Source organism: Garra rufa, chromosome 19 (assembly GCF_049309525.1).
Source record: "Garra rufa chromosome 19, GarRuf1.0, whole genome shotgun sequence".
In the NCBI taxonomy this organism is placed as follows: domain Eukaryota; kingdom Metazoa; phylum Chordata; class Actinopteri; order Cypriniformes; family Cyprinidae; genus Garra; species Garra rufa.
Window position 1 is genome coordinate 17,615,112 of NC_133379.1, and position 14,221 is coordinate 17,629,332.

At 37.0% G+C, this 14,221-nt stretch overlaps 1 protein-coding gene across 1 annotated transcript; it reads right to left on the bottom strand.

Moving 5' to 3' along the window:
- Positions 1 to 10,138: 10,138 nt before the first annotated feature.
- foxi3a (forkhead box I3a) lies at positions 10,139 to 11,711 on the bottom strand. The gene is made up of 2 exons (XM_073825149.1): positions 11,107 to 11,711; positions 10,139 to 11,015 (listed from the first exon to the last, which is right to left on the bottom strand). Exons 1-2 carry the CDS (start codon positions 11,657 to 11,659, stop codon positions 10,513 to 10,515), a joined length of 1,056 nt encoding a protein of 351 aa, XP_073681250.1. The 5' UTR covers positions 11,660 to 11,711; the 3' UTR covers positions 10,139 to 10,512.
- Between the last annotated feature and the right edge of the window lie 2,510 nt (positions 11,712 to 14,221).

Sequence of the window (14,221 nt, forward strand, 5' to 3'; positions counted from 1 at the left end):
AATGTTGTTTGGCAGTTACCAGAATTCTTCAGAATGTCTGATCATACAGGTTTGGAAGAAGTGGAGGGTGAGTACATGATGACAGAATGTTCATTATTAAGAGAAGTGTCTCTTTAACTTGAGTATTCTATTAAGTTCTTTTTCGGATGTTACCAGATATGTTTGTAAAGAAATAAATACTCGGAATAATAGAATGTTACATTACAGCTTGGATCGTCCAACAAAGACCTGTAGCTTTACGAGGAATATTGTCTTTCATCTGAGTAGCTGTTTGCAACCCAAGACTTTGAGACCCTGAGGAACAAGTTTTGTTTCATATATCTTTTTTTGTCCCTCTGGCTGTCAAACCAGTCTTTTCCTCTCGATTAGGGTTTGCTGTTTAACGGTTCCTTTAGCTGTATTCCCCCTCACCTTTCTTTTACTGTGGGTCAGTGGCTGTAATGACAGACTGCAGGTAGTGTTGACAGCTGAAGTGACAATCACACGTTGGTCTCATTAGGCTTGAAGTTTTCTTGGCTTTTCACACATTAGGCATTTGTGTTCATTGTCCCTTTCGCAGTCTTTTCTCCTGCCTGACCTCCTCTTTAGTGCGACGGGGCTTAAGTCAGCCAAAAGCTCTGATAATTAGCACTTGCTCTCTTGCTGCTAATGATGGCTGTTTCTTCTCGTGTTTAAGGCGTGTTGTTTAACGGTTCCTTTGGTGATCTTCCTACTCCTTTACTGTGGAATGGATCACTGACTCTCCTGGCAGAGAGCATGTAGTTCTGTCACTTGAACTGAGACGAAAGTGTTGACATTCACATCTTGATAAGCACTGAAATCTGACTGAAATAGGGGTGAAGGTTTTGTGATGCGTTGCATCTCTGCTGTCATACTGAACCTGATTAAATTCATTCATGGAGTGGTTTTAATTTTGATATTAAGTTGTTTTATACATATGACATAGAGTCAAGCCCGAAATTATTCCTACCTCTGGCATATTTTGACTTAAAGTTACTTTTATTTAACCAGAAAGTTTAATTTAATTAGAGAGGCTTCTCTCAAAATATATTGTCATGATGTACAAGAGGCATCATTGTGGAAAGAAAATATTTCTCTGCTTTTATTTACATTTGAAGAAAAAGTCCACAATTATTCATACTCTTTGCATACTATCTCACTGTCACAGTCTACGGGAAAATCCAAAGTTCTATACCATTCCAAATAGTCCAAGCTGTTTTAAAGCATCCTAATTACCCTGATTCACTGGGAACAGCTGTTTTAATCAACTCAACAGGTGAAAAACAGAGGCTCTACTGTTGGTTTGTGGACAGTCATGGCTAAGACAAAGGAGCTCACTGAGGACCAGCGTCTGCGCATTGTGGCTGCTCACAAAAAAAATACAAGATGTTCACTGTATTTTGCACTGTGAAAAATCTCAGAGGATGTGGTCAGAAGCCAAAGTGACACCTGTGCTGGCCAGGAGGATAGTGAGAGAGGTAAAAAAGAATCCAATGATCGGCACCAAGGCCATCCTGATGAATCTGGGCTCTGCTGGTGGCAACATCTCAAGGCAGACAGTCCAACGGACACTGCACACCGCTGGGTTCCACGGACGCAGACCAAGGAGGCCACCACTTCTCCAGATAAGGCACACAAAAGCCCGCTTGGCCTTTGCAAATGCTCATCTGGACAAAGAAGAAGACTTCTGGTCTTCTGTTTTATGGTCAGATGAAACAAAAATGTTATTGTTTGGCCACAATGATGTAGCCTTCATTTGGCGTAAAAAAGAGAAGGCTTCAACCCTAAGAACACCATCCCCACTGTCAAACATGGTGGTGGAAACCTAATGTTTCGGGGGTGTTTTTCAGACAGTGAACCAGGGAACCTAATCACAGTAAACAGCACCATGAAAAGGCCCATACCGAAATGTAATATATGACATATATGTCCCTATATCAGAAGTGCTACTCTCATATATGTTAAATATAGGGCAATATATTATTATCACATATATACATCTTCTGGATATATGTAGATATATGTTTATAACATATATGAATTTCCCATAGTACAATTTGTATATAAACATATATTGAAAGTATACATATGGTCAACTTTTATATGGTATTGCATGAAATGACCATATATGTTTACAATATATATTAAAATTGTATATTGTATTATATGATAAGACCATATATGTTAACAATATATATCAAAATTACCAATGTATATATTGAATTTATGCAAGTTTATTAACCATTTATGCCTAAAAGATACTGCTTATTGTAAATCACATAACAAAATATTTTTTTGCTTAACTTTATTGTTTCAATTCAGTTTTCTGGGGAAAAAATACAGATGAATATCCTGTTCAAAAAATGCCAATGTACTAGCTACTTGTAGTAAAACGAATGTATTATAGAGTTATTGAGGGGGAAAAAACTTCATGTAACTGTTTGTCCATATGTGCTGTCATCATCAATGAACTAAAACGCATTTCATTAAAATACATGAGCGATCGAGTGCGTATGTCACAACACCGCTACTGCGCATGCGCCAAAATTCAAACTCACCCGCGCCAACGGCAGAGTCTGAGCAATGGCTGGGGCTAAACAAGTCATCTGCGGTAAGATGTTTTTCTTAGTAAGTGGAAGGATAACAAATGGGCCAATACATTCACGTAATAAACGACAATGATTTTATAGACGGGCACGAAGACAGACCGACATCAATGAGAGGAAACGATGAAACGCCTTTGAATGTGGCAGCGGTGCAGGTAATGTATGCTAATTTACTCAACGCTTTATTCCTACGCTAATATTTCATAGAAACTAAGTGTTATATGATTGTTTTGGTCTGCAAGAGCCTCTGTCTCTATATAGAGCAGATAAGTTTTTTTTTAAATATTCCCTTGCATTGTTTTATATATGATGTTATGTTTACAGCTGCATTGATGTGTTTTGCAATTTGCTTGCATTAAAGTTAATTTTAGCTACTGGGTAGGTTAATGAACGATCTGTATGGAGATACTGTGAGCTCATTGTCTTCACTGGATAAGCAATGCCACATCTGGAAATTATTTAAAGCTGTCTGACAAAAATAACGGATGAAAACCATAACGTTTATCTCTGAGATGTAGTCTAGACTAGAACTATAAAACTGCAAAAAATGGAATTATTTAAATAAAAGCACCTTGAATTCATATAGTAAATTGCAGTACTTGGTTATATTGCACCAAGTGCATTGGCATGTCAGTGACATGCCTAGAGTGGGTGCATAAGAACATGTATGTTGTGTACATTGCATAAAGGTAACAGTACACTATGTGATTATGGGGTTTTAAAAATATGGTTAATCTATAGTAGTAAATTTTGTTCATATCTTTGCTGATAATTGTGCTATTCTCGTTTGTGTCCCATGAATAGGTAATGAGTAGAGGTCGACCGATATTGGTTTTTACCGATACCGATAGCTAGGTTGGACCACACTGGCCGATACCGATTAATTAACCGATAGTTTTTGAAAATGGATACTTAACGGCAACTAAAATAGTGCTCTACTATTAAAAAAAATAAATACTAAACCATACTTTGTAAATAAATAAAAATATTAATATTAATTATATATTGATCATTAAAGTTATTTCATAGTTCATTAATGTTAACAAAATAAACTTCAAAATTTAACAATATTACAGTAAATGTTGAAATTAACAGACTCTAACAAGGAACAATACTTCTATTCTACAGCTTTCATCAATCTTAGTTGATGTTACAAATGGGCTCATTGTAAAGGGGTGTGAATCTTTACATTTTAACAATATGTAAAATTGCAGGTTTTATGCCTTTTGTTTATATTTGGAATCTCTGTATGTCGGTACTGCCATCTTAAAAATTAAGATTCAATTTAATTACTTATTACTTATTTTCAATATCAACTAAATATAACCATGCGTCATATTCTCCGTTTTCAATATTACTGCACATGGCTACATTTTCATTTACATTTTATATCAAATAGATTTTTCCATTATATAAGCAGCCTACTTTTTTTTTTTTAAACAATTACTTATTTAAAATAAGTGTTCTTTTTTCTTTATCATTTGATTATTACCGATGAGATCGTAGCAGCAGCTTCTTTAACAGGCTGCATTAAAACGAATGCACAGATCTATTTCGATATATCAAATGTTTTGTCCTGCTCTGAAAACATATCTGCCTGTGTGTACTGTACATCAGTTTCGTATAAAAGTATTCGAAAATGCCAGTGCATTTAACCGCATCCACAATCGAGCTTTTTAGGACGAACAAACCCAAAGCACAAGTGAAACTCTGTCAGTGCGCGAGTTTAGAGCATCTAATAGTACTGCATTACAAACGGCAGAAATGAAGGCATATGTAAAGTAAAAAACTCCGGTTAAAAGTTCACACTGTCAAACAATACACATGTAGCTCACAGTGCAAATCCTGTGCAATGAAGCCCGCCGCGTCTCTAGCGCGCACACGTGCCATATGCGAGGAAAACACAAGCTCATTGAAGAGAGGATTGCGATGCATCGGAGAATCCTTTTTTTCACCCACCCTTAATGAAACCGGACAAATGTGCAGCGCTGGGTTGCGCGGATAACTTGCAGGTATCACAAACACACACAGGACACGTTGTGTAGTTCAAGCAGAAATCTAAAACAGTTTATTTATTCACCAAAACGGGCAAATGTTTACTTCAAGAATGATAAAAAAGCGGCAAAGGTTAGATTAAAGAACAGATCAAACCGAAAGAGAAAGTGCGATCTATATCGTCAATTGCAGAAACAATTTCTTTTCTGTTTTACATTTATGTTTAAATATTATTTGTTTTGTTTCAGTTTAATATGTTAATTACGAAAGAAGTTTGTGTAATTTGTAAATTTCATAAAGGACGTGGAATGAATTGTACGGCAATACGCCGGGAGAATTGGAGAGGGTCAGACACAATTTTTGACCACTTTGTACGTTTTTATTTGCTGAAAATCCCTTCTTAAACGAATTTCGTTTTGTATAATTTTTATCTTAATTTTTAATAGATATTTTTGTTGATCAGTTATTAAAATCAAATAAGAACAGGAAAATGGCATTGTAAAATAAAGTGCGTATCTACCATGCTTCCGCTGCCAGACGAAAAGGCTAAAACATTAATTATAGCTCTATATGAAGAATACAGACTTTATTAGAGCTACAGAAATAAAAAATATTTTGCTTAAATGCACAATACTCAATCTTCCAGCCCAGGGTCATTAATCATTAATCAACATTAACAATGATTTGGGACAGATCTGTAATGTAAAACTATGGCGCGCTGTGACTCGGCAGGATTCTGTCGGCTGATTCGGGCTGAATGAACACAGTTTGCTTTCTCAGGTCACGTCTTTAAATCTGCAACTTTGCTGGCTAACAATATCACCAGCTGGATATAAATCAGTACAAATATATGGTAACAATCCTGACATAAAACATTGGTCTGGGGCTTAACCTCTCATACTCTATGACAGCAGAGCAGAGCGTGAGCCGCTTCAGCAAAGAACGCAAGCCGGGAAAACTATCGGCAAGTATTTTTGCCGATAACCGATAGGTCGGCCAATCAACTATCGGTGCCGATTAATCGGCAAAACCGATACATCGGTCGACCTCTAGTAATGAGTCCCGAAATTCTCAGAAAACAGAAATGGAGGCCGAACCTGCAGATGTGGATGGCAGTGATGTGAATCATGGAGCGTCTACACAGAAAAGGTTAAATATGTAGACAAATCAAATCAACAAAATATGTGTCTCCGTGTACTATTTAATAAAATTCTAGTGCATTTAATCTATAAATAACTGTAGAGGTTTTGGATATGGTAAGATTAAACTTATTTTAGTGAATGAAGTACCACATTTTAGCTATCATGTTGTTAGGGTGGGTACACAAAATATTATTTTATCCTTGCTTCAAGAAAATCCTCAATCTATATGCTTTCTAACAGCTTCATATGGCCGTAACCATTTATCTTAAACGTGGCTTTAAGCACTATAGATTATTAAAGTTTCACTTTCACTGTGACAAAGGCAGTAAATGTGGTCCGGGAAACTATTAATTGATAATTCTACAATTAATTGCACTATAAATTAAACTACAATGCAAAACACAGTAAATTGATAAACTGTTTGGCGTGATGATGTTTAATGCCTCCGACAGGCCCTGTAGTCCCATTTAGCAGCATGTTAGCAACCATCTTTTTTAAGAAACATAAGAGTTTAAAAATTTAAATACGAATCAAAAGTGGGGTTTAACTGGTGTTTTTTTTATGTCATAGAATAAAATGTGAAAGGATTATGAGTTTGTGTGAACGGCGGACCTTATTTTAGGGGATTTAATCAAAATTGTCATTCAAAAATCCATGTAATAGTTCCACCCTGTTTTCTCCAGGCCAAAACGATGCACATATTAGGTATTATGAATGTCAACACTTTATTTAAAGGTTGTATCAGCGATTTCTAGCCTGAAACATAAACTGTAAAATTCAGCTGATCTTTCTTCACGATCCGCTCGCTGCCTGCCCCATAAATTGTCTGTGAAAAAAACGCGTCTCTCTGGTCAGCCTAGTGTCCGAGATATGCCAAAAAAAAACAATCGGCACTACCAACCATTCCATAGCAAAAACAAACATTGTTCCAACCAATCAGCGTCAGGGGTTTGGTGTTGTGGACTTTCGCTCCGCCTCCCTCACATCCCTGCACCAGTAGGAAAGTCCACAACATGAACCCGCTGACGCTGATTGGTTGGAACACGGTTTGTTTATCTGTGGAATAGTTGATAGCGCCGATTGTTTTTTTGGCATATCTCGGACCATAGGCTGACCAGAGAGATGCTGTTTTTTCACAGACAATTTATGGGGCAGGCAGCAAGCGGATCGTGAATAAAGGTCAGCTCAATTTGACACTTTATGTTTTAGGCTAGAAATCGCTGATACAACCTTTAATTGATGTTAAATAGCAAATTAAATTGTAACCTTAGCTGTGAACTCTGTCATTGAGCATTTGGGCTACTATATTTTAGTATTTTAGTATATTTTATGTATATAGAGACATATTATTTGAGGGGCCATGCAGGCTGTGCTCTGTTGTTCTGCCATGTCCTTGTGGTATCTGGGAATATTTTACAACTACAACAATCTTTAACTTTACCAACTGTTTAATATTCAGTATATTTGTCATCTTATAGTAGTTTATCACTTTGGTACAATGTTGGATTGCAAGTCTTAAGTATATGGTTCAGAAAATGTTTTGTAATTATCTTATCAAAATGTAACTTTTATCTTTTCTTTTTTTATACAGATGCTGGAATCAAGACATTTCTTCACCTGGGGCCTTCTGGGGATGGCAATAAACCAAAAACTAACCAAGCTGTGGGAATACAAACCTGTAGACCTTTAGCTGGACCACTACAATTGATGTTTTGTTTCTTATGCCTGTTCAGTGTTTTAATCAGTTATATATGTAATTGTTTCTTTTTTTTCTGTTTGATTGTGCATGTCAGTAACATTTTTTTTCCTATTTAAATAAATTCTGTTTAAATAAAGATGTTTCTTTGTGTACCATTTAACATTTAAGGCTCAAGGTGTGAAATGTGCAATGCACTGCAACTTTGTAGAGTGTAGTGTCTCACATGTGTCCTGTATTTAAAGATCAAAGATCACATATTAAAATATTAAATATGCATGAAATATATGGTTTCATATATGTCCAATTTGTATATAACATAATAAAAAAATGCATATATCTCACATATATTAATAATTATATATATTCCATATATGGCAATACATGTATTATACATACATAAACATATATTTTTGTATGGGGTAGACTTATATGTCAATATATGAAATTGTTCCATTTTCTAATAGGAATCATATATGGATATGGCATATACAAGACATGTATTTAATACATGGGTATTTCATATAAGCACATATATTACATTTCTGTATGGGGGAGCAATACATCAATTTTCTAAACATCAACATCATCTATGCAGAGAAACTTGGCCTTGGGCACCAGTGGACATTTCAGCATGACAACGACCCAAAACACAGCAAAAGTGGTGAAGAAATGGTTAGCAGACAAAAACATTAACATTTTGCAGTGGCCCAGCCAGAGTCCTGACTTAAATCCAATTGAGAATCTGTGGAGGGAGCTAAAGATCAGGGTGATGGCAAGGAGACCCTCCAACCTGAAAGAGTTGGAGCTCATCGCTAAAGATGAATGGGCAAAAATACCAGTGGAGACATGCAAAAAGCTGGTCAGCAATTATAGAAAGCATTTGATTGCTGTAATAGCCAATAAAGGCTTTTTTATTGATTATTGACAAGGATATTAATAATTCTGGACTTTCCACTTTTTGTTCAAATGTAAATAAAAGCTGAGAAATGTTTTTTTCCACAATGAAGCCTGTGTCATTTCCAGTCAAGAAAAAAACAAAAACAAAAAAAAAACCTTGAATAAAAGTAACTTGTAGTCAGAATTTGCATGGGGTATGAATAATTTTGTGCTTGACTGTACAGTATATTGTTGCAGTCTTTAGTGGAAAATATGTTTTCATAATAATGTTTAATCCACAAAAACCAACAATATAGTACAATTTATCCAAAAATGTTAATATTTTCATTGTTTACTCATCCTCATATCGTTATAAGCCTATATGCAATAATAAAAAAGATTTTCAAAATATCTTTTGAGTTCAGCTGAAGATTCGAAATAACAAATGTAAATGCATGATGATAGAATTTAAATGGTGCAGTGTTATTTTGACTTTCATAATTATATACTATTACAGTACTTACAGTTGAAGTCAAACGTTTACATTACCTTGCAGAATCTGCAAAAAGTTATTTATTTTCCTCAAATAAGAGGGATCAAACAAAATGCGTGTTATTTTTTATTTAGTTCTGACCTGAATAAGATATTTCACATAAAACACTTTTACATATAGTCCACAAGAGAAAATAATAGCTGTATAATGTATGAAAATGAGCCCGCTCTGAAGTTTACATACACTTGATTTTTAAGACTGTGTTGTTGAATGATCCACAGCGGTGTCTTTTTGTTTAGTGATAGTTGTTCATGAGTCCCTTGTTTGTCCTGAACAGTTAAACTACCCTCTGTTCTTCAGAAAAATTCTTAAGGTCTCACAAATTCTTTGTTTTTTCAGCATTTCTGTGTTTTTTTAACCCTTTCCATCAATGGCTGTATGATTTTGAGATCCATCTTTCATACTGAGGACAACTGAGGGACTCATTTACAACTATTACAGAAGGCTCACTGATGCTTCAGAAGTAAACATGATGCATTAAATGCTGGGGGTGAAAACTTTTGAACAGAATGAAGATGTGTACATTTTTCTTATTTTGCCTAAATATTATATTTTGTTCATTTAGTACAGCCCCTCAGAAGCTACAGAAGATATTTTCATATTTCCCAGAAGACAAAAAAAGTGAAATTGACCCGGACCTTCAAGTACAAAAAGTTTTCACCCCCCAGCTCTTAATGCATTGTGTTTCCTTCTGAAGCATCAGTGAGCATTTGAACCTTCTGTAATAGTTGCTGAGTCCCTCAGTTGTCAGTGTGAAAAGAGGTCTTTACAGCATTTATTAATCTTTTTTTTTATGTTAGTTAAAAAAAAAATTATGTCCATGTCAATTCACAGTACATTAACTAATGTTAAATGATATAACTTTAAATTTTAATACTGTATTAGTAAGTTTTGAACTTAATATTAACTAACATTTATAAATGCCATATAATTATTGTTTCTGTTTACTAATAAAGTAAATGTTAACAAATGAAACCTAACTGTAATGTGTTACCCATAGTTTAAAGTTTTCATGTACTGTTTATTTCTTGTTTTATTTCAGCTGCATTTTAATTAACAATTTTTTTGTTGTTGTTAATTGCTGATTTGCAATAGATTTAGTTGGTTAACAACAATAACACTGTTTGATTTAACTACCTCTTTAACCATAAATATATAACAGCAATTATGATGGTAGAATTTGTGAAAATGCATGTTTATTTTGTCAAATAGAATATATATTACAATCACAAAATACATAAAGTTAACAATACAAATACAAAATATTGAACAATGGACAAATTCATACTTATGTCAAACGTCAGTGCATTTATGCATGTTCCAGACTTCAATTAACAGAATTGATATGCATTGCAAAAACATAACAAAAACCACAACATAAAAAAACGGGACTGGGAGCAGTAGCCCGAGGCAATTACTGTTGTCTTTCAGCTGCAACATGAATTAGATGAAGTCAGCAGGTGAGTCTGAGAAGAGCGTGTGAGGGCGTTCACACAACCGTCTGATAGAGGGAATCTCCTCTGCATCCACTCGGACCTGCTGACTCAGGCACTGCGGTGGGAACTTGGCTCACGATGCAGGCCGACCGCTCCCTCAAGTGCCTGCGGCCACGGTTCATACCTGACGGCGCTACGTCCCGTGCTACACCTCTGTTCCCTCCCGCGGATACAGCAAGTCGGAGGAGCCCAGGACAGGATAGAGCTGGCTGGTGTACTGGTTAAGCATAGAGTCACTGTAGCTGTCTGTGTACGAAGTGGCCGGAGTGGAAATGTTGGATGGGACGGGAGGAGAGATGTGGGTTCCCCATTGTGGCACGGTAGCGTTCGGCGAGTATGAGTCAAATGCCCCAGTCGGAGAAGACCTTTGGCTCAAAGGCAAAGCTAAAGGAGAGCCTGAAGCCACACCACCCATTTGACTTAGAAAGCCATTGAGACATGGAGTTGGATCTGTGGAGACCGGAGAGTTTCCTCTCTCTGAAGTATCGCTGGGCTCTTTAGGACTTGACAGAGCTGAGTCTGATTCTGAATAGCCTTTTCCCTCCTCTTCGGCCAGAGAGTCAGACTTTCTCTTCCTCTTGCGACGGAAGTTGCCATTGTCGAACATCTTCTCACAGTTTGGGTCAAGGGTCCAGTAGTTGCCTTTACCTGTTAAACAGAAGAAACGTTGCTTTTTATGAGCTAGAGCTAAACTAAAACACAGGCCGTTATACAAGAAGAAGTTTAAACATGTTCTAACCTGGATCACTGTCATCTCTGGGCACTTTCATGAAGCAGTCGTTGAGCGAGAGATTATGCCGGATTGAGTTCTGCCAGCTGGCTTTGCTCTTGTTGTAGAAGGGGAAGTTGTCAGCCACATACTGGTAGATCTGGCTGAGAGTGAGGCGACGGTTTGGGGCTCCGTGTATTGCCATCGCAATAAGTGCTGAGTAAGAGTAAGGAGGCCTTACGAGTTTCATCAGATCTTCTTGGGAAGGCAGGGAGAACCAGCTGAAGCCCCCATCTGAGCCTCCGATTCCGCTTGCGCCCACGTATGGCTTCGTCATCCCGTAGTGCTGAGGCCCTCCGCTGAGACACGGAGCTGGATTGAGCCCGGGTGCATTGAACCACAGGTAAGGATTGGAAGTCTGGCCGGCGTATTCTCCAAAATCATAAGCGGACGGCAGGGTTTGCTGTGGGCCAGGCACAGGCTGAGTGCTGTAGAAGTTGTCGCCATACAGGCTGAACTCTTGGGACTCCTGCCCCATGGTGTGGAACTGGGGTGAAAGGGATTGTGGAACAAATGACGTCATGCTTTCCTCCTTTTCTTCTGTTTGTTCTGAGAGAAAACACCTCCTGCTTTGCTGCTGCTGCCTCTGACTAATGCAGGTGGATTGGTCAGGTGCATCACAACCTGACACCTGTCTCACCTGAGCTATTTATACAGGTTTTGTAACACCCTCTCTGCTCTGATTGGCTATTACGGTTAGACCACAGCCCTCACGGCGTTTGGGGGGTGGTGTGGGTGTGTGTGGAGGGGGATTGATATATCAGTAGATTATCTTGATTTAGATGGATTCCTAGAGTTAAAGTTGCCCTATATTACAGGGAAATATAATGCTTAACTTTCATATCATTATACACAACACAGATCCTTTTGTGTGTCGCATACATCCCAAAATTTATTCAGAAAACTATTCTGATATTATCAGTTTATCTGCTATAGTTTAGAAAATGCTAAGAAAATATGAAAAGAACTCAAGAGTTAAACTGTGTCAGATCAAATCCATCTTGATAATGTCAGATAACTTTAAAAGAAAGAATGCACGGTCAAAGTATCTGAATAGCTTTTGGTCTCAGATTTTATTGGGTATGTCACAGTTTATTTGTTAGTTTATTTTGCTATCCTCACTTACATAAATGAATTAGTGTCCTGCACCCACTAGTAAAAAAAAAAAATTCAAATCTGGTGTCTGAATAATGTTTGGTTTGACTGTATGTTAAATGTAGACAAAATGGAACCATTTTGCCAGTTTAAAAGTAGCACAATTTACCTGAATATTTCCCACGTATATAGATTATTAGGTTTTAACCTGAGCTAGTGCAGGGAAAAAATAAATAAATACATAAATGTTGGAATAAGACTGTGAAACAAAAAAGGTTCACTGTGCTCACATTTTATGTTGATACCTTGGTTTCAGCGACATTATAAACAAAGACGCACCATCATGCAGTTGGCTTAGTTAATTGTGTACATTTTAAGATCCCTTGAAGCATTTAAGGAGGGGGGGAAAGTGCCCCTCATTTCACTCCCCACCCTTTCACTTGAGATAATGCGCACTCAATTTGAGCCATTCGTCTCTCAATCGCAATTTACATTCTAAAACAAAACACCACCCATTCCTCCACGCGCGGATCCAGCGATTCCTCTGCTGTCTCGGAGGCAGTGTTGCCAGGTCCGCTACTTTAACACTTTTGCCGGTGGGTTGTTTTTCAACACGTAGCTCCTGGGATGAGAATTTTACTAAAGGAAACCCGCCAATAAACGTGTATTTTACCCACTGATCTATAATAGAGAACTGGATTGCTCATGACCTCATAAAAGTGAAGCCACCGCGCCGCCATATTAGTATTCCCTAGTATTCGCATACATTCTATTGAATGAATAGGAAACTATACGATAACAAGTCAGTGTTTTTATACCTGAAGTCTCACTGTACATTTTCACAATGCAAACGTTCTAAGCATATAAACGGTTAATGTTGGGAATTCCCTCTGCTTATTAAAAATGTACGTTCATAGCCTACATTACAGTCGCGTACATCAGATAAACAAACATCATACGATCTCAGTACAGTTATTCACGGTTTATGTCATTTTGTTGTTTATATTCGTACAGTAGACTAACTGCATGTTTCAACAATATTTAACAGTAACGTTATTCATTTTGAAGCAGGTAATGATTTGTTCGTTAAATTAATAATTAATTCAACATACACAGCATTTTACTCAGATGGAAACGGTAATGTTAGTAAATCATTACAGAATTTGCTGATCTGAAGAGTCTGAAATAGATGTTGCTCAATCAGGCACATTAAAAATACACACCATGACTCGGAGAACACCGCTGACTACAAATGGTACGGACTTAAAGACATAAGCTTTATTTCAAAGATTTGAATTTCAATATAACGAGCAATACAGTAACAGAGACTTGTATTGTATTATTTACTGTATAATCGAATCAATTTCAGATACTAATGCCAGATATATGGTACTGTGTATTATTTCCTGTATAATTAGGTACATAAAGAAATATATTTAGTGTTGGATCAGTTACCCGTCTCTGTAAGTGCGCAGCTGACACGCCCACCAAAACGATTTCAATATATCGCTTATCCAGCCCAAAAAGACCATAAACATTCCAGAAAACATCTTAAATAAAAATTAATTTACATACACATATCCTAAAAACTAATCCTGTGTGAAAGATACGCTTCAAATCGGGTGATTTTAGGTCAGCAATTTACATGTGACTCAATGGCGCTCTCTGCAGGTAGGGAATAGTAAGATGGCGGATCGAACACTTCCGGTGGCTTCACTGCCTAACGGCAGTTTAGAACGCAATGAGCAATCCAGTCATTATATAGATCAGTGATTTTACCCACTGGATTGGGAGAGAATTGGGAGAGTGTTGTTGTGAAAACCTGGCAACCCTCCTCTGAGTTTCTCCTGAGGATGAAAATGTACTTGCAGAGACTTTCAAATTGGTTACTAAAGTTTCTGGGTTGACTAATCGAAAGCTGCTTGGTGTGAAAGTGACTGTGTGAACAGTGTTTTATACCGCTATGGAATAGTTTGAAAAACATAATTCA